The following is a 19134-nucleotide window of genomic DNA, read 5'->3' as shown; positions in this document are numbered from 1 at the left end:
ATGTTCGTTTAGATATTTCAAGTTTATGACTGGACGCATTGCTCCTGATGCCTTTGGTACTAGAAAAATAGTTGACACGTATTGGCCTACACATGGTTCTACTTGTAACACTGCTCCTTTCTCTACCATACTCTGAACTTCCTCGTCTACTAGTTTGGCCATGTCGGCCTTTCTTATTTGAGTCACTGGCTGAACAAACTGAAAAGGAGTGGACTCCCACTCTATCTGATAACCTCGAACGGTCTGTAGGACCCACTTGTCGCTTGTCATCCTCTCCCAATTCCGAACAAAAAGAGACGTTCTCCCCGCAGGGCGGAGAGGAGAAAAACTTAAAAGAAAAGTTTGCACACGAGGGAGAGCTAGAGCTTTGTTTACTGGCTTTTGGGAAACTTCGTCCCTGGCTTGTGAAACCCCGACCCTTTGCTGGGTCCGGGTCCAAACCCAAACTTCGACCTATAGTTCCCTCCGGAACGAAATGCATTCAATTTACCTGAGGAATACCTGCTATTAGTATTACTGGTCCAAGAGTAGCGAGGATTATTGCCACGAAAACCATAAGTAGGCTTAGCCTTAGAAGAAGAAGCCATTGGGTAGGCCTTGTTCAAGGTACGTCTAGCCTGGTCAAGGGTAGACAGTTTCTCCACAAAGGTATTACCAAATAAATCCGGAGAGGTACCAGTAGGTAAACTTGAGGTTATCATCTTCTTCACCTCAGGTTTCATATCTTTACCACAGAACTCCCTACGTGTCTGAGTTAGCATGTAGGAGGCTGTGCCTAAAAATAGTAAGGTATTCTCTATGGTCTTACAAACTGCCTCCGGACTAAGTGGCAAATCTGAACCCTTTACTGAGGTCAGCAATTCGACCAAAGGGTGAGCAGCAAAGAGCAACTTCTCATGACAATCCCGCAGGGACTTGTCACTACTAGCTGTCCCCGACTGAAGCAAAGAATTCACAATGCTATCCAACTGTGGGACCTTGAGTATAAACTCTAAATTCGAAGGAGTAGGAAGAGCTTCCATCCTCTCCTTACAATCATTAAATGACAGCTTATTGGTGAAAGCATCAGCCACAAACTTTCTAACATGCTCGGGAACTTCACTCTTATCTGTCTCAAAAGGATTGTCATATTCAAACGACATACCTTCGTCTTTTTCAGACTCGGAGGAGTCGGCCTCCTCGGAACACTCCCCATCCTCCAAATTTCCCGGCTGCTTTCGCCCGGAACCAACCACGCCGGTTCGGCTGGTTGACGCTGCTACACTCGGAGTGGACTCCTGTGTAGTCAAATTTTTGCGTAGCCACTGCAAAAACCCGGCAGCATCAAAGCCAGGTGGAAAGGGGAAGGGACTCTCCGTTCCGTTGAGCTCGACCTCCTTGTCACGGGCCTCTGGGTCCAACACGGGCATGGGAGGGGATTTTTCACCCTCCCCATGCGGGTCATGTGGGGACTTGCTCCGCCGAGCAATGTCGTCCCCTTCCACCGAAGACCCATCGCCTTCTCGGCCCTCCTTGGCCAAATTCTCCCGTGCATGCTGCGCCGGCAAGCCTCGAGCGCTAAGCTCTGCCGCCAAAGCCAAATATTTTTTCGGGCGTTCGTCCGGTGACGTGCCACGCTTCCGACCTGAGTTTTCACCCTTGTCGGAGTCCGAAGCCAAATGCTTCTTCTTTTCCTTCTTCTTGCCTCCTTCTGGCATGTTAAGCACCGAAAAAAGGTGCCAAATAGACGGAAAAACGCGAAAAAACGGCGCAGCTAGGAGCTTGAAACAAAAGCACCCGCCGACGCAACACGCACAAGGAAAAAATGGCGAGGATGTAGGGGTGACGTCACGTAAGGTCCCATGGTGCTTTGCGTGTTTTTCTCTTTGTATATGTGCACCGCCTAGCGACACGCAGTGGAACTACTGCATAAGGTACTCTCCCGAACAAGGTCGAGTATTATGAGGTATAATGGTCCTACTGCTTTGGTACATACTGCCTTTTGTACATACTGATTAGCACTCAGCATAAGGAAAGAGTATACTGTAGTTGAACACACACGCCACTATCATATCCCCCCCCCTGCTGTATCGATAGTACACTGTGTGGCCCAAGGGCTTTTGAAACAGAGATGGGTACTGCCCTTTGTGCCATCTGGTGTGGGAAGGACTTTGAATCTTTTAAAACAATATTTAATTGTTGTATTCAATTTGATTAACATCAATTTGATAGTACTAGAAAAGTTGATGGCATTATGAAACATTGATGGCATCATGATGTTCACTGTTGATGTTGCTGCAGCACCTCCTACTGGCTCCCTCCGATGTTGCAGGCTGGGGGATTTTCCTCAAAACATCAGCACAGAAGAACGAGTTCATATCAGAGTACTGTGGAGAGGTGGGTTTATCAGTTATTCCAATCTGATTAAAAATTGGGGTGGAATCTTTTAGATTCACCTGACTGGAACATTCTTAATGTATTAGGTATAACGGGGGCCGCCCTAAGACGGTACGGAATTTTTGCTGATCTTATTATCCATAAGTACACCGTGTTTGTTGCCACTGACTATGCTGATTACAAAGGTCAATAAACCAAGTCCATGCACACAGCTTTAATTTGCATTCCAAGTATACTTTAACATATTTACTTCATGTTTTTTAAAAACAGAATTCTAACAGTAATGTTGACAGTGCTGAATCACTGTGGTCACCGGCCTCTGCATATTGGCGGCTCGTGTCGCTAACTATACGAACTCGTCCAAGCAGTCACACAACTGCCATGATACACATAAATAAAGCTCCATAAAACACTATGGATATGGGTCTTCAAATGTTTGTTGAGTAGAAAAGCAACCAAAAGGAAGCGACATAAACATTGCCACCATTGTACTCCCAAGGGAGTGTGGCCGTGAAGGTGGCAGACAAGAGAACGCTTTAAAGATTTATTTGACTGTAACAAATGATTCGTGCTGTCTATGAAAATAAGACTTGATAGAGAGATGTATATGATATTTTCATATAATCACACAGAGTTTTGTTGAAGTTGGCGGTGTCATTTTTTCGTAATGGTTTTTTTAGTCGGGCATTCACAATCAGTGCATTCAGCCCATTGCCCGTAAAAACATCAGCTGGATTGTTCTAGGTACAGCCTTCCTCATATGAGACAGAAAGTACATACAGTCACAATTTTACTGTTAAAAGTAATCTAAAATATCATACTATTATTTTTTTTCTGTGTACTTAAATTTACCACTTACTTCTGAAGAGAGCAAAATGTAAAAAAGCGTACCGAGTTAGGCACACTGTCCAGCGTAGCACAAAATTGGAAGGTTACATACACGAAATTGTCTCACAGTGTGTGCCGCTTGTAACACACAGCGCGAAAGGTTCATGAACCACATGAATGCATTTCTTATTCAAGTATGTTGTTCAAATCTATGTGTAAAAAATTCAGTCATCAAACTTTGACCACTCTCAGGCAACTAGCGATGGAGCGCCATGAGTTTGAGCGCAAGAAAAAGCGTACCGTTTTGGGGCACCTCCCGCTATTATTAGAATACAATGCGGGGTATTCCGTATAAATCAATTCGAACAAAAGTACTAACGCTGTGCCAGTTTGGTTTGAAAACATTTGATCAAATTTTTGACAGTGGCACACACAAGCAGGTTCCAAGCAGTTTGTTTGAATCAAGTATGGAGCCCTAGGCCGTACAAGAAAATAGCCCATTCGGAACATCGATATTGAAGGTAAAAACAGCCCAGGTATTACTAGTATATAAATTTGAATATGGTATTGCATTGCTCATTGTCAAAACAGAATTCATCTACATTTGTATGTGGTCCATTTTTATACCTTTAAAGTTTAAACCAAAAACAAATATCAAATCCTGAGTGTCTAAGATAGACTAAATGTATTCTATATCATAGGAAGCTGCATTTTTAGAAATTTCAGTCTATTTGAGGTATTTGTTTATTTTGTTTTTCAGATCATCTCACAAGATGAAGCAGACAGACGTGGGAAGGTATACGACAAGTACATGTGCAGTTTTCTCTTTAACTTAAACAATGGTGAGTCAAAAGATGTTTTTATGCTTGTCGGTCTTACATAAGAATCATAAATTTATTCAGAAGAGTTCCTTATGTGTTGGCTTTATTTCACAGCAGGGCAAAAAAGGTTATCTCAGTGTTCTAATTTTGTGGTTGAAACATTGAATGACTTTGTGTAAAATGGTATTAATACAAGGAGGACATATTCATGAATGCAAAAAATAAAACCATTGCAAAAGTTTCATGATTTTACATTATTTTAGTACACATACACTCAAGTCTCGTCGAGAACAATTATCTGTTAACTTCGCTAAATCACTTTGAACAGTCGAAGCTGTACAGACACCTACACGAGTGGATATCAGTGGCAGGATGACTCGTTCATCACACAAACTTGACACTGTTCAGTGTAGAACTGAACGTTACAGATCTAGACAGTGCAATACCCTATATGGTGCGCATGTTAAACATGTGAATTTCCGAACCTGCTCTAGATGTGACTGTTAATTTCTATTGTAAGAGGACTCTTCATTACCTTCGAAGTCAAACTTAATGTATTTTTTTATCTCAAATTGTTGTAATCGTGTGCAATATCCACAAATACTATGTGCAATATCTGCAAATGTGCAATATCTGCTAATGTGCCAATACTGTTTTTATTAATTGTCTTCTGGTTTTAGCAAATATACAGTGTACATTGTAACACGGTAGTGCAATTCAGGGTCTTGATAATGACCCTGCCATATGTACCGTGTTGTGCGACAAGAAATAAACCATCATATATAGATATTATGTACCTTTGTAAACAGTCATGTGTGTGACTGTCTAAATTTCTTTCATTGGCATTTCCAAAGTAACAGATGTTAAGAAATGTGAGTACCTTCCCATGCTGTTAAATGTAGTACTGGAAATGCAAGTCATATGGGGACTTAATTTTGGTTGGAGGGGAAAAAAGATTTTTGTGGTGTTTTTGGTTGACACTCCGGTGCAATGGCCGAGTGGGTAGAGTGTTCGCCTTGCATTCAGTAGGTTGTGAGTTCGATCCCCGGCCGAGTCATACCAAAGTATTTAAAAATGGTACATGCTGCTTTCTCTGTTTAGCCTTCAGCATTGGGGAAAGAGTATGGAAGTTGAACACACACACAACGCTACCAGTGGACTAGCCCCCTGCTGTAGTGATTGCACAAAGTTGTGTGGCCATGGGCTATAGAAACGGAGATGGGCTCTCAGGCGCAGGAAGGACTTTGACTTTTGGTTGACACAACTTTGTAGTATATTGGAAATGCGTTGTAGAGGAATTATTATCTCGCAGTTAAGAAAATTTAAAACGGTGAAAATAAAAACAGAATACAGAAGAAGGTAGCTCTGAAAAGAACCTCAGAGTCTATACTATTTTAAGCAAAAATTAATGTGTAAATGTCTATATTGATTTATAATATATGATTGTTTTACAGATTTTGTGGTGGATGCAACAAGAAAGGGTAACAAGATACGGTTTGCCAACCACTCGGTCAACCCAAACTGTTATGCTAAAGGTTAACTTTCTTCTTAGTTTTCAAACTTAAAATTTTCTTCCTTCAACACATTAAAAGAACGTTAAACTAAGAGAAAGGTGAATGTTTGTCACCTGTACTTGAATAATGCAACTGTCAACATGTGTAACACTTGTTCACCTTTATCCACAGGGTAACCTCTATTCTGTTGTTTTTAAAAATAGAGTATTTGGGGATATCAAGTTGATGGATGCTGGTTTCAAATTATGATAATTATTCTGACAATACTGCAGTTTGCAACTGCTGCTGTTCATCGACTTGATACAGGCTTTAAGCTAGGATTTTGTAATAGGGAGTCCAAACTTATTGGTGAGTCGCGGTAAGTGACTATTGTAGGGGGGTCTGGGGGCATCCACCTTCCATGGTGCAGAGTTTTTCATGATTTTAAGTTAAAACAGTGCATTCTAAGGTATCCCAAGAGGCAAAAATACTGTTACAGATGTCACAGTAGAAGACTGTGACCACAGATGACCTGGTTGCATCCCTGGTCAATCAGAATTTCATGCTTGTCAGAGGATTTTCTCCCCAGTATAGGGCATCCAGGGGCATCAAATTTCTTGTTATTCTAAGAAAAGTGCGTCCAGATGACGCGTTGACGCATGCCTGGCTAAAAGCCTGACTTGATATACCTAAATACCCTGGCTGGTTTTGGAAACAACAGGTATAGGTTTCCCCACAGATAAAGGTGAACTAGCAAGTAGCATGACATGATTGTACATCCTTATATCAGTTTTTCTTCTTCTTTAGACTGTACTTTTTGTAAAGTCTGCTGGTGAAACTTTATCTTTTTGCATCAAACAGTGATGATGGTGAACGGTGACCATCGTATTGGGATCTTTGCCAAGCGGCCCATCCAACCTGGGGAGGAGCTGTTCTTTGACTACAGGTCAGCATTTGTTACCTCTTGATACATGGTATAACTGAGGGCTGCATACCTGCAATGTCATGTATAATCACAGTAGGGCTCTAGCCAGCTTGAAATTTTTTTTCCTTCAGCCAATTCCCATTGTCGCGAAAACCGCGAAAATTAAGTTAGAAAGACGGAACTGAGACCTTGAAAAACGGGTTGTTAATGGGGTTATCGTATGCGAAAGGGCGTCGAACAATATGTCAACAATCATAACAATAGCAAGACAAACAGTGTGTGGCTTTCCGACCGTGGACAGCGTCCCCAAGCCGCTTGTAGCTTCCACCAAGAATTTTTGTCCGTCAAGGTTGACGGATTGGTTTAAAAACTTTTCTGTCACACGCAGCAAATTTCTGTCAATTGACGGAAAAACGGATGCTGGCTAGAGCCCTGAATCATAGACAGGTACAAGTACGGAGGTTTGGGTACAGGTCCGAACCTGCACTTGTACCTGTAGTGAACATTTTGACAAAGTCACCAGACAGTGTGGTCTTCAATGATAACAGAACATATTTCTTTAGACCTAATTTTATGAAGAGACCTTGTGCTTTGAAGAGGATCTGAAATAAAATATGCTGCTGATTGCACAAGCCATATAGCGTTTTAATCTTTTTAGTGACTCATAAATTGTCATCTTTGTGATAGGAACAACACATTTTAGTAACAGAATAAATAAAAAAAGTTATTGCTTGTGAGTGCGTTTGCACGTCTACTGACAGGTACAGTAGCAGTGCTTTAATCTTCCAGTATTTTGGACAAGGTCTTGAACTTGAAAGATTTTTGCAGAACTGTTAGGCCACGCCAATTTTATTTCTTGGTTCACGGATTTTTTCATAAAAAATTTGGAGCAAGAGGGCGAAATAAAAATAAAAATAAAAAGTGTAAAATGGTTGGGGTAAAGGTAACGGCTAATCCAAAACATAAAGAAAAAAAGTTTTCAGCTTGAAAAAAGTACAAAAACACTATTTTTGTACAGTAACAGCACCTGTACCCACACTTTAAGGAGCTTATAATATAAAGCCCAATTTGCTACACCAGAATTTGGTGAATGGTTTCATTAATGATGAAAATTTGCTGAGTGGTAATTTTTATTTTTATTTTTTTTTTCCAAAAAATAGGAGCGAGCGAATCCGTGTACCAAGAAATTTAATCGGTGTGGCCTTAGTACATGTACTGCAACCCTTAGGTATAGCAGATTCATGTACTAGTCCCTTTCCTCTACCTTAGGTCCATGGATTTGAATCCTGACTGAACAGTTGGTGTTTTGAACCATGATTTGTTGTACTCGGTAAATTCTTCTGGTGGACAAGCTATACGTGATACAGCTGACATACTATTTTCCCCCACAGGTACAGCCAGAATGATGCAATGAAGTATGTGGGCATTGAGAGGGAGCTGGAAGTGGCATGAGGTGTTTTTCAACACAAGAAATTATACACTCAGCACAACAGTTTGGAAACTTGGTTTATCATTTCTCCATTGACACTTTATCAATTGTGAGTTACATGTATATATCATTGGAAAACTTTTTATTTAAAAATATTTAAAAATATTTTACCTTTAGGCAATGATGCAAAATATTAAATAGTCTGAATACTAATGCTGACTATAAGAATGATGTCACAAAACAGAATGTTGGAATCCCACTGAAAACATGTGTTGAATCTAACAATGGCAGGTAAATTTTGGAACTCTTTTGGGCAACCCACCACAAAATCAGTGCTTGTTGCACAAAAGCATGATCACAATATGAAAAATTAGACATCATATCTTGATCACAAGTTTTCCAATGATGTATATTAAATGCAGCTGAACGAGATAAACCATTCACCAAGATTGATATTAATAGACCAACATTATCTTCCAAAATTTTTGTCTTAATTAAACAGTGGACTTTGAAAATGTCAGATTCTTTCCTCTTTGTAAATGAAACATTTGAAGTACAGTCTCCTGAACAAGCTCCAATGTGATAGGTTTCTTTTTTTACGTAGAATTATGTACCAAAGCATTCCAATTCTTTATTGTACGTTTCAGTACAGTAAATTATGATTATGTGCTGATCTTATGAAAGGGATGATAGAGAACATTATTAGGATTATAAAATATAGTCATACTCTCATAGTGTCATAAATATGAGTATGATACTGATGGTAGCATTTGTCTGCTATTATTAATAATACTGTGCCATGTCTAGAATTAGAGGTTGGTTGTACTGGTGTATTTAGTGTGCAATGTGTATGCTTGTTACATGTCAAACAGATATTCATTGCAGATGTTATAAAAAGAGAGAATAAAGAATTAACTCAAGTCAAAGATTGTATCATTGTGTTATGTTTGGTTACTTGATTCCTTTGCGCAAGAGGTAGGGGTGGGAACCAGTACAGAAATTGGAAAACGTCTGCAAAAACTTGTGAATGGGCAATATTCAAATGAAACCTTGGTCCATTTTACCACAAAGGAATCTGTTTGATGGAGTATCCAACCTCTACTAGCATTTTAAAATCCTATCTTCATGTAAAAGCTATTGCCTCTGTTAACTTACATGATTGTAGACCAATGTAAGAAAATTGCTAAGAATGACAACTCTCCTCTAATTCGTTTGTTATTTCCTTAGGCCAGTAAGCCCCAAATCACATGAATGCCTGCCTATTCCTTAAAATTGGTCCAACATCCAGTCCACTGATTTTTTTCACATCTGGTTTTCCGTGCCGGTCCAACAACAAAAAAACGGTTTTGTCCCAGTACCCACCCCTAATGCAATGCTTACTATCAAGGGTGTTGGACCAGTCTTTCTGGTGCGAGTTGGTGCAAACTTTAGTCTGGTTTCCGGGCAATAAAAAAGTCAATCCTTCCACAAATGTGGTAAATCTCAATAGATAAATAAACCTAGAAGTCAATATTCCCTACTAATATGCAAGACATAGTACAATTACTATGTCTAGATAAGAAACATTTAATAAATTTTCTTACATGGCTTTTTAAGTCCTTTATTGTGAAGCATTATCCGTAACATCTATTACAAAGTGGTCTCACAGAAAATATAGACACATAACTGTGGCTTTTGATCTACATTGTACAAGTCAGCTCCATATAGTGTTACCGGTAATACAATACAATACAAGTCATCGACTGTACATTTCACTTAACTGTGTCTGATATACATGTACATGTATATGGCATCTAACATGGTTACACACATACATTACCTATTGATTCTTTTATAATATTAGCTACAATATATTTGTACACTTTCCAGGACAATTTTTTGCAGAACATCCCCCAGCAGAAACAAAATCCAATGTTAATATTAACCTTCACTGTTTTTCTACGAAAAGGTTTTTTACACAATGGTACTACTAGAGAGTACATAAAATTTGTCCAGTTTTGCACACATACAAGTTTACCATAACAAGCAGTTGATGCGTTGTTCACTGTACAATACTGAACTTGCCTTGATTTTCTTGCAACTGTGCCTTGAAAGTGCTGGATACTTGTTAAAATGGAGGCCTAGCTAGGTAATCTTTGGGCACAACTTTGTTAGGCCAACATACAACTGTATATAGCGTTTGTACGTACATACACAGTGAAACTACTTGACATGGATACATATAATAATATTATCTAATACCAAAATATTCATAGATATTGCACTAAAATAAGCCTGTACATGTCATGGATATAGGCTCAATTTTACCTAACGTACGCTTACAAATTACATAATTTTTATTAGAATTCACGTTAATGTCAGTCATTTTGACATCCTCTACCATTAGCTCTTCCATAATTACAATTTTGGAATGTGAGTTATCGGACAGATAAACATGCTTTAGCAACCTCACAGTCTTGTACTTAAAGATGGCTTGCACAGATCTCAAGTTGCTTTTAAAGTAAGCTGAAATGGCTCTTTTAAAGTAAACTGGAATGTGAAACACAAAATACAAGAAATAAAATATCTAGAATTCTTTCACTATAACTTAAACCTTTCATTTAAAAGCAATCATGCCTGCAATACAAGGTACAATGTTATGATATGGGCACATAATGTTTGAATAACAAAATAATAATAATTTCTGATTAGTCACTATAATAATTATAACTTTTAGCTTTCATTTTTAAAAACCAATCATGATGGTACTGATACATCCACAATTGATATCAAAATGTCATAATGATGATAACTAAATAGAATGTTCAACATTTGGTAAGCAACAAATTGCCAAGCAAACGACTTTCTCTTGAATTAATAGACCATCTCTTCAACTGAATAAGCCTTGGACATTTACTAAATCTTGATGTTTGGAGTGACATCACTCTTAAGCAACAGCGTCACTAGAATGAACTGACAGGACAAGTTAACAAGTTGACATGTGAAGGATGTCACCCAAAATGTCCGGATGTAAACTGTGTATCTTATCTAGTTGAGATTAAATTGCCTCAATTGATCATTTACTTGGACGCAGGGTTGTAGCCAGCCTGAAATCATTTTCAGTCCCCTTGATTTTGAATGGGAATCCTATCGAGCACCGAAGGCATGGCGTGACGTTGCGGGTCATTTCTAGGGGGTCTGGGTCCCAGAAAATTTTTAAATCAAGACCCTCTGAAACACTATTTCCTGCATTTTGAGGTGCAAATTTTGCTTGTAGACTAAGCTGTTCAATGGCATCTGTTTTGGTGAAGAAGAACACATGGGTTTCAGTTCTTTTTATATCTTTACATATCAATTTTTGTCTGTCCCAGGGGACGGAATGGGGAAAACTTTTTTCAGTCCCCAGCTGCAAAATTCCTTCAAAGGACTGAAGGACAGGTGCTGGCTACAACCCTGCTTGGACGTCTAGACCTTTAAATCAAAGACTTTCTCTTGAGTAGTACATTGTAGGTTTTAAGCTAGCAGGTCTGGTATTCAGACCCTAGTCAAATTAAGGCTTATTAAAACTATAGACAATTCAAAACAACAGGAGCAGCACAAGCAGCAGAGACAAATAAATATATCTGACCTAATCATAGCCAGGTATTGACAGAGGCAAGCATGTCGGCGTTCACACACACATTTAGGACTCCTAAAAGACCACATACACCAATTTGATTTCTTCCTTCTTGGATCTAAGAAATAAATATACTAGATATCGGGACATGATCATGAACACAAAGACAGAGATGTGCTGTTAGACATCGAAAATTTGGGAGGTACGAGGGGCGTGCAATTAGTAATGGTCCTGACCCATTTCCCATAGCAGGAGATTAATGAAACTTGGCACAGTTATTAGTCTTTCTCTTCATATCTCCCATCGTTTGATGCAGCTCTGGACACCGATTTTGTAGGACACCCCAGGTTGGTCCTCCAACTGATGCCTCATCAATGGCACAAGAGGGACGACCAGGTCTGGGAGCTGTTTCCACAGACTTCCAGCCACGTTTGAATTCAGGATGCCAGCGTTTTACAAGGTCATATGATGGGGCATCATCACCATAAGTTTCATTTATTTCATCAAAAGTCTTCTTTGGTGTGCGTCCTTTCAAATACAAAAACCGGATCACTGCGCGACACTCAACTGGTTCCATTTCACACCTGGTCCATTTCGCACCTGACTAAGTTCAAACACCAGTAAATCAGAAACCACAATTAGTTCAGAGCTGTCTTTTGCAACATAACCCATAGAGATATGAATTATTACACATACAAAATTTCATTTAGATCAGACAACTGGAAGTGGGTCAGGACCATTACTTATTGCACGCCCCTCGTATGTACCTTACCTTTACAAAACAGTCATTGATTGAAGAAAATTGGTGTACATGTAACTGTATGCATACGTGACTGATGAACCTCTTCAACAAGAGACAGAGGTGAAAATTTTTTTACAGTTTCAGGGAGTAAACAGAGTATGAAGCAATTTTCCTCACAGGCATCTGTTTGCATAATGTCCTCTTGCTAAACAAAGAACTGTGAGAGATCTGACAAATCAAACTTGTATGGCCTAAGAAATGATTTTGAATCAATAACATTACTTCTTCCCTAGAGGAATACTTAACATAGCAATTCATAAAAATAACTAAATTAGTTAGCAAGTATTATGGCTTTCTTGTGAAGACATCAATGAAATATTCTTTTTAAAATTCTTATATTGATAATGACTTAGTGTGTAAGCCCCCTAGAAGGTGATTTGCATGTGATTTGATTCCTAACTACATGCACAAGTCATGTACTTCTTATTATATTGTATACTCATATACTGTACCATACTAGTAGTACTAGTCAGGGTTAGACAAGTTTTCAAAAATTCACTTGTCCTGTCGGGCAAGTACATTAAAAATTTACTTGCCCGAACCAAATTTTCACTTGCCCTAAATTTAAATTACAATTTTCTATGTCTTTTCACTTTCATAAATTTTCACTTTTGTTAAGAGACCACGTCTAGCAAAATAATAAACGTTAAACAAGGACAGCAACAACAACAAAATCGATGTCTCTACTGGCTTAAAAATTACATGGTCAATATAGGCAGGCATTCAGCCCCATGTGCTGTCACACTCAGTGGTAATTTGAACGGGTCACATCTGGAAATTCTTACTTGCCCGTCAGGCAAGTGGGGAAGCACTTCTGCTTGCCCGAACAGCACTTTTACTTGCCCGGGACAATCGGGCTAATGGACTTGTTTATCCCTGCTAGTAGTGCTTTCCACAGGCCTACTTACATTTGTTTAAAGCTTGCTGCCAGTTCTGAGAATGTTCACTTTTTTTAAAAACATGGAGGAACATTTTCAAATACATCTAAAACATATGACTAACATAGTTGCGTTATAATATCAGACTGGGGAAGCTACACTACCTTCAGTCATATTTCAAGCATTCTGTAATTTACATTTTTAGCAAGTTTAACAAATAAATTTACATGAAACATCAGAAGACAACTTAACAATGCTATAAGATATACCAGGTCCTGTTGTATACACATGTATATTAGTCAGAATTCAATTAAATTGTACAATGTAGGTTGGAAACTTAATCCAAACCTTGTGAAGTTGTGCTGTTGACTTTCTCTATACTGAGACGGTACTGTACAGTGGGCAATAGACTTTAGAAGTTGTAGACAAATTTGCGTCCAACTTGAAAGAAAAGTTGCATGATCAGACATTTCATGTACATTTTATTTAAAATATGGCTTGTTGATAATGATTGTTGATGTAACGGAATTTTACCCTTTTTTCCTTCTGCTGAACATGCTGTAAGTATTTTGATCCTGACATTTTCAACATATATGAGTATAGAGTATAAGATGGCAAGAAGTGGTCCTTGATTAGTATTAGAAAATACAGCTGCTACTTGTTTGGGTTATAATCTTTTCCCAACAATTGTTGAAGAAATACAATGCAATTCTGTTGCTTAGTAGAATTGTCAAGTAGAATTCCAATAGAAGTGGTTTTGACACGTAATGCCCTTGATATTCAAATTGAACTCTTTAGGATTGAATTGATTTACGTGAGAAAGCTTTAGGGATCAGAGTGTCGGAAAAAGATTTCTTAATCTTATTTCCCAGGGGTAACAAAGTAATCATACGATCCTTACGGAAAACATACGATCCACTACTAGGAAACATACGATCCTTACGGAAATCATACGATCCACTACTAGGAAACATACGATCCTTACAGAAAACATACGATCCACTACTAGAAACAAATGATCCTTACGGGGAAACATACGATCCTTCACGTCACACAAGCGGCAGATTCACTATGGCGGCCTCGGGATTGCTCATTTATAATTCGTTACGATATCTTTGCGCACGGGCTTATCACATCCTGCTAAAAACCAAAACCCCAACCTTCACTGCTGGCTTCTTAGACGGCATATTATTGCACCAACTACATGGGAAAAAGAAGTTCTCCAGAGTCCGCCATCTTGAATTTGCCGCTGATGTCACATGGTCCAGCAAATTAGTAAGGATCGTATGTTTCTAGTAGTGGATCGTATGATTTCCGTAAGGATCGTATGTTTTCCGTAAGGATCGTATGATTACTTAGGTACCCCTGTTTCCTGACCATTCAACTGTTCAACTGTTACAGTAATGATCTTAGCTGCAGTCTGCTTGGGTCTGTTCCACTGGGGTCACCTCTGCTCCGGGGGAGGCCACGGTTCCTACAACGATGCTCTCCACGGCAGGGGGCGGTGGCTTTCGCGGGCGCTCCGTCTCAACCTCCTGGTGTTTGGCCAGCGGAGCTCGTATCGACCTGCCGCGGCGCGTACGCCACCCGTGTCTACCCCGACCGGCGATCGGCGGCAGGATGGCGGGGGCAGGGCGGATCTGGAGGAACAGTTCGGTTGGAATGTCCACGATGAATGGCGAGGGTTCGGAAACTTTGCTGCTACCCTGCTGCTGGTGTTTCCTTGAAGCTGTGCTGCTTGCGCTCACTCTCTGGCTGCGCGTAGTCTTGGCACTGGACTGGCGACTGCTGTGGTCGCCATCTTGTTTCGCAGCAGGAGACGGTTTACCGGTTGCTCGGCTGTGCACGTGTGCGCTGCCCGCCTTCCCGCGTCTGGCTACCGCCGACAAAGTTCTGTCCTGTGGAGGAAACGAGGGCAGACTCGTACTCAAGCTTGGCAGCTTGGTCTGGCTACATTTCTTCTGTAGTACAGGATGGTCATCACCACCGACATTAACACTAACGGTCTCCGAAACAGACTCTTCATCGGGGTGGTTCGCGTCATCGCTGGCTTTTCGTGTTTTTGTCTTCCGGGAGATCCGCGGAGTCGTGCTGATCTGCACGATGGCTGCCGGTCGTGAGTGCAGTCTTCTGGTTAACAGCGCCACCTGGCGGTTCTTCCGTGCGAGTTCGGCCAGGTACGAGTCTTCTCTCAGGCGCAGCTCCCGCTCAAGGTAGTAGATCTTCTTCTCCTTCTCTTCGATAAGGGACTGGAGCTGTTCCTGCTCCTGACCGACGGCTGACATGGCGCTGCCGGGCGCTCCTCGAGAAACAACGCTGTCCCGTGCTGTCATGATAAACGCTGGATGGGACAGCACGCTGTTGGGGTCAAACAGCTGCTTTCTCCAAGGTTTCTTTGCCCCATGCTGATGAGAATCGTGTTCCTCTGCAACATACCACAGCAATTGAACAATCCTGAACTGAACTGTAACTTCCAAAAACAGACAAAGACTGAAGTTGGACAGTCCAAAACTTGGGGCTGATTGGGCAAATTCCAATCAATTGTTGTGTTAGAAATTACAGTACAGTTCATTGCTTTAGAATGATTTCTAACAACTTAGATGAAATTTCAAGTACTACTAGTGAAGAAATTAAACATTAAGGATTTATCTTAAATAGAACTTGTATACAGCATATGCAAGACAATAGATACAAAAAATGAACATTCTGTTGCAGTACCAAGATCAGCTGACAGAGGGCCAAATCGTAGATTACCATAGCACTCAGGGTTCTCCCCAGAGGGTGGAATAAGGCCTAGGGAGGCCCTCCACTATACTCTCAGCCAGCTCCACTATACTATTTTTTAAATTTAGTGTGTTTCTTCCCTATTTTCTTTGTTAGTTTTGCTAAAATTAATGACAGTTCACAGATTTTTTTGCCCAGTGGCATCACTTTTCCAGTCAGCATTGTCTGCAAAAACTTGTGAATGAGCAATGATCAAAACAATAGTCATTTTGCCACTTCACAACAAAGGAATCACAACAATACATGTATATTATACTTGTAGTATTTGACACCCTCTGTCATTGCAAAATGAACCCATTTTTATGAAAGCGCAGCGCGTTGGTGCGGGTTATTTTTGCCAGCCCCTCCACTATACTAAAAAATTCTGGGGAGAACCCTGGCACTAGTACCTAAACCTTTAAAAAAAATACTTACTTGCCCTGGCCTGACTCTGAGAAGACTGTAGGGTAAGGCTGAATGTCAGTTCTGCAGAAAAAGATTACAATACGTTAAATTAAGTCATTATATTCAAGAAAGTGAAATTGATTTCAATAAACATTTTTGAATAAAACATTTCATGTGGTAATGCTACCCTAACCAACATTTTATTTCATTTCCATTATACGGTAGGACGGAAATGAAGTGTTCGAGGTGGCTTTTTAAGTTTGTTCTTTTTCAGCACTGTACAGTAGTAGTATAGTGTGCAGTTACTAATGGGAACGCCAGTTTAAATTTGCAGTGAAGCGGCCACCACAGAAACCGCAAACATAAAACGGGATTGATGAAAGAGCTGGGCTGTCTACCTGGGCTGTCTACCTGGCCTGGCTATCACGTCAGGCTACTCAGATCCCCCCATTCATAGCCCCATCATATGGCACTCAGCCAAAATAGCTGATTGACAGGCATAGTAATTGCTAATCTCCAACCCTGCCAGTGACCTGAGGTTGGCCTGTCCACCACGTGGCTGGGCCCTTTGGCAATGTGTCTGGGAGGTCTTCCTTGCAGGTGTCAAGAACACAAGTATCTGAGTAGCCTGACGTGATAGCCAGGCCAGGTAGACAGGCCAGGTAGACAGGCCAGGTAGACAGCCCAGCTCTTTGATCAAACCCACATAAAACCACTGTGATTTCTCCGTCCATAGTACCACACACACACAGTGACACAGTACCTTTACATCTGGTCTGCAGTCGCTCGATCTCTTCGTGCAGCCCGGCCAGTGTGCGGCTGTGTTCCGACCGCAGGAACGACAGGGCGCTCTCCGCGGATCTCAGCTGGTCCTCCACTGATGCCGGCATGTTGTCCTTTCCCCCGTTGGTGGTTTGATTTGATCAAACTAAAAAGGCTGCCAGCACTGTGTAGGTCACAGGAAGAAGGGTAATTGATATAGTCATAATAACATAATCATAATCATCTGGTGCTTTTTGCCAGCCAGTAGGTACCCAATGTGTTAAATAATGAGGCTGTTTAATATGGTCGAGGTACCTCCTCGAGCACGGGACCCTCGTTTTACGTCCCTACCGGAAAACGATTTTCGTAGAAAGCTTTGTGAGGCTACAGCAATCCGGTCGTCTCCCATCCAAGAACTGTCCGGAACGCGCGTTGCTTAACTTCTGAGATCGAGCGATCGGGTGTACCAACATGCCACACGGCCGTAGCTACACTCATGGCCATAATATTCCATTTTAATGGTATTACAAAAGATTAGTTGCTCTCATAGATAATCTTTATTGATACAATAAAAGTACAACATCTTTTGTAAGGTCTTAATGTTACAAATAAACAATTGGATACAATTTTACAAATGAATTTACCTCCATGCATAATCTTACCTGAATTTGTCAGCAAGAAGCATATTTATTAATATCCCTTCTGTTTTGCTATTAGTTAACATTATTAACAGTGAGATGCATACTCTTGAGTAATGAATTACAATATCATTTGAATACAGTTATACTCCAAGGAGGTTAAAAAAAAGATACAGGAATCATGCAACGTTATTTGCAATTTTGCATTTCCGGTCTAATAAAAAAACAAAACACATACACAAAATACAGTACAGCTTTTTATCTAGCCAATATAAAGAAATATATAAACAGCTTAAAAGCCTGTTCAAAGCTGAATGATGTGGTCTTAAATTCCGTCTTCCAACCCCGAACCTATGGACCTGTTATGTTGAAATCTATGAGACGATGATAACAACAACACAGTCTGCTGGTTTACCTACGCCCGGGTGCCTTTAAAAGCCGTAAAAATAAACTCACGACCTACCCAAGCATGCGCTACGATCACACACGATCCCTGGAATTGCACATAACCCTCCATCCGCCCCTGATCCCGAGATCTAGGCTCCTAGACTTGAGGAAAACAGTTTCAGCACATCAGCATTCTCTCTCCATCTTTGGCATGTCGGCATGTCTCAAAAGGATTGAGGGCAGCAAAATATCGCAGCAACGCGTTTTAAGCCATCAAACTGAAATACATACCACCTAAAAACTAATAAAAATATTATCAATTTTAACAACGTATGGACTATTTTGACATGAGAAGTTAATGTTTGAAAGTTCCTTCTATTGTCAATTTTATCGATATATGTTTTGTTATATTTCAGCCATACCATAGGTATGGTGAAATATATTGTATTCGTAATGTTTCTTTCTTTCTTTCTTTCTCCTGTCAAATCTTCAAATCGAATCAACTCCGCCATTTTTTAACCGATTGACTTGAAATTTGGCACAAAGGTAGAGTAAGCCAATACTCCCAGGTGTTTTTTTCATTTTTTTCATATCTTCCTTTAAAATGATTTTATTGAGGTTTTTGTCAATTTTTATGTATATTTCGGGCTCCTGTACCCTGGTATTACAGTCGAATGACATGAAATTTGGTAGAGAGGTGCCTTGATCATATGCTCACCTAGATTCAATAACAGTTTTGGCATACGGTACAACAGAATGCTTAATTTTGCGATTTTTGGCCATTTTTTTTACCAAAAAAGGACATTTTTGGCTCCTGTAGCCTCGTTTTACAACCAAATGATCTGAAATTTGGTATAAAAGTGCCCTTTAATTATGTGCACATAAATTCAATAAAGGTTTTCCCATACGGTACAACAAAATGCTTAATTTTGCGATTTTTGGTCATTTTTTGACCAAAAAAGGACATTTTTGGCTCCTGTAGCCTCGTTTTACAACCAAATGATCTGAAATTTGGTATAAAAGTGCCCTTCA

At 40.1% G+C, this 19134-nt stretch overlaps 2 protein-coding genes across 7 annotated transcripts in view; one reads left to right on the top strand and one right to left on the bottom strand.

Annotated features, from left to right (window-relative positions):
- LOC118425900 (histone-lysine N-methyltransferase EZH2-like) overlaps positions 1-8014 on the top strand; it is a 21753-nt gene extending 13739 nt beyond the window's left edge. For all 6 annotated transcript variants that reach the window (XM_035835045.1, XM_035835048.1, XM_035835047.1 and 3 more), the window contains exons 13-17: positions 2281-2376; positions 3965-4046; positions 5480-5560; positions 6380-6464; positions 7835-8014. In XM_035835045.1, coding sequence (XP_035690938.1) covers positions 2281-2376; positions 3965-4046; positions 5480-5560; positions 6380-6464; positions 7835-7895 — 405 coding nt within the window. In that variant the 3' untranslated portion in view covers positions 7896-8014. The remainder of the gene's footprint in view (positions 1-2280; positions 2377-3964; positions 4047-5479; positions 5561-6379; positions 6465-7834) is intronic.
- Positions 8015-13692: 5678 nt separating this feature from the next.
- LOC118426072 lies at positions 13693-18387 on the bottom strand. The gene is made up of 4 exons (XM_035835326.1): positions 18179-18387; positions 17079-17261; positions 16346-16396; positions 13693-15572 (listed from the first exon to the last, which is right to left on the bottom strand). Exons 2-4 carry the CDS (start codon positions 17203-17205, stop codon positions 14557-14559), a joined length of 1194 nt encoding a protein of 397 aa, XP_035691219.1. The 5' UTR covers positions 17206-17261; positions 18179-18387; the 3' UTR covers positions 13693-14556.
- Between the last annotated feature and the right edge of the window lie 747 nt (positions 18388-19134).

Source organism: Branchiostoma floridae, chromosome 11 (assembly GCF_000003815.2).
Source record: "Branchiostoma floridae strain S238N-H82 chromosome 11, Bfl_VNyyK, whole genome shotgun sequence".
Lineage (NCBI taxonomy): Eukaryota > Metazoa > Chordata > Leptocardii > Amphioxiformes > Branchiostomatidae > Branchiostoma > Branchiostoma floridae.
This window is presented reverse-complemented; position numbering and strand designations above follow the sequence as displayed.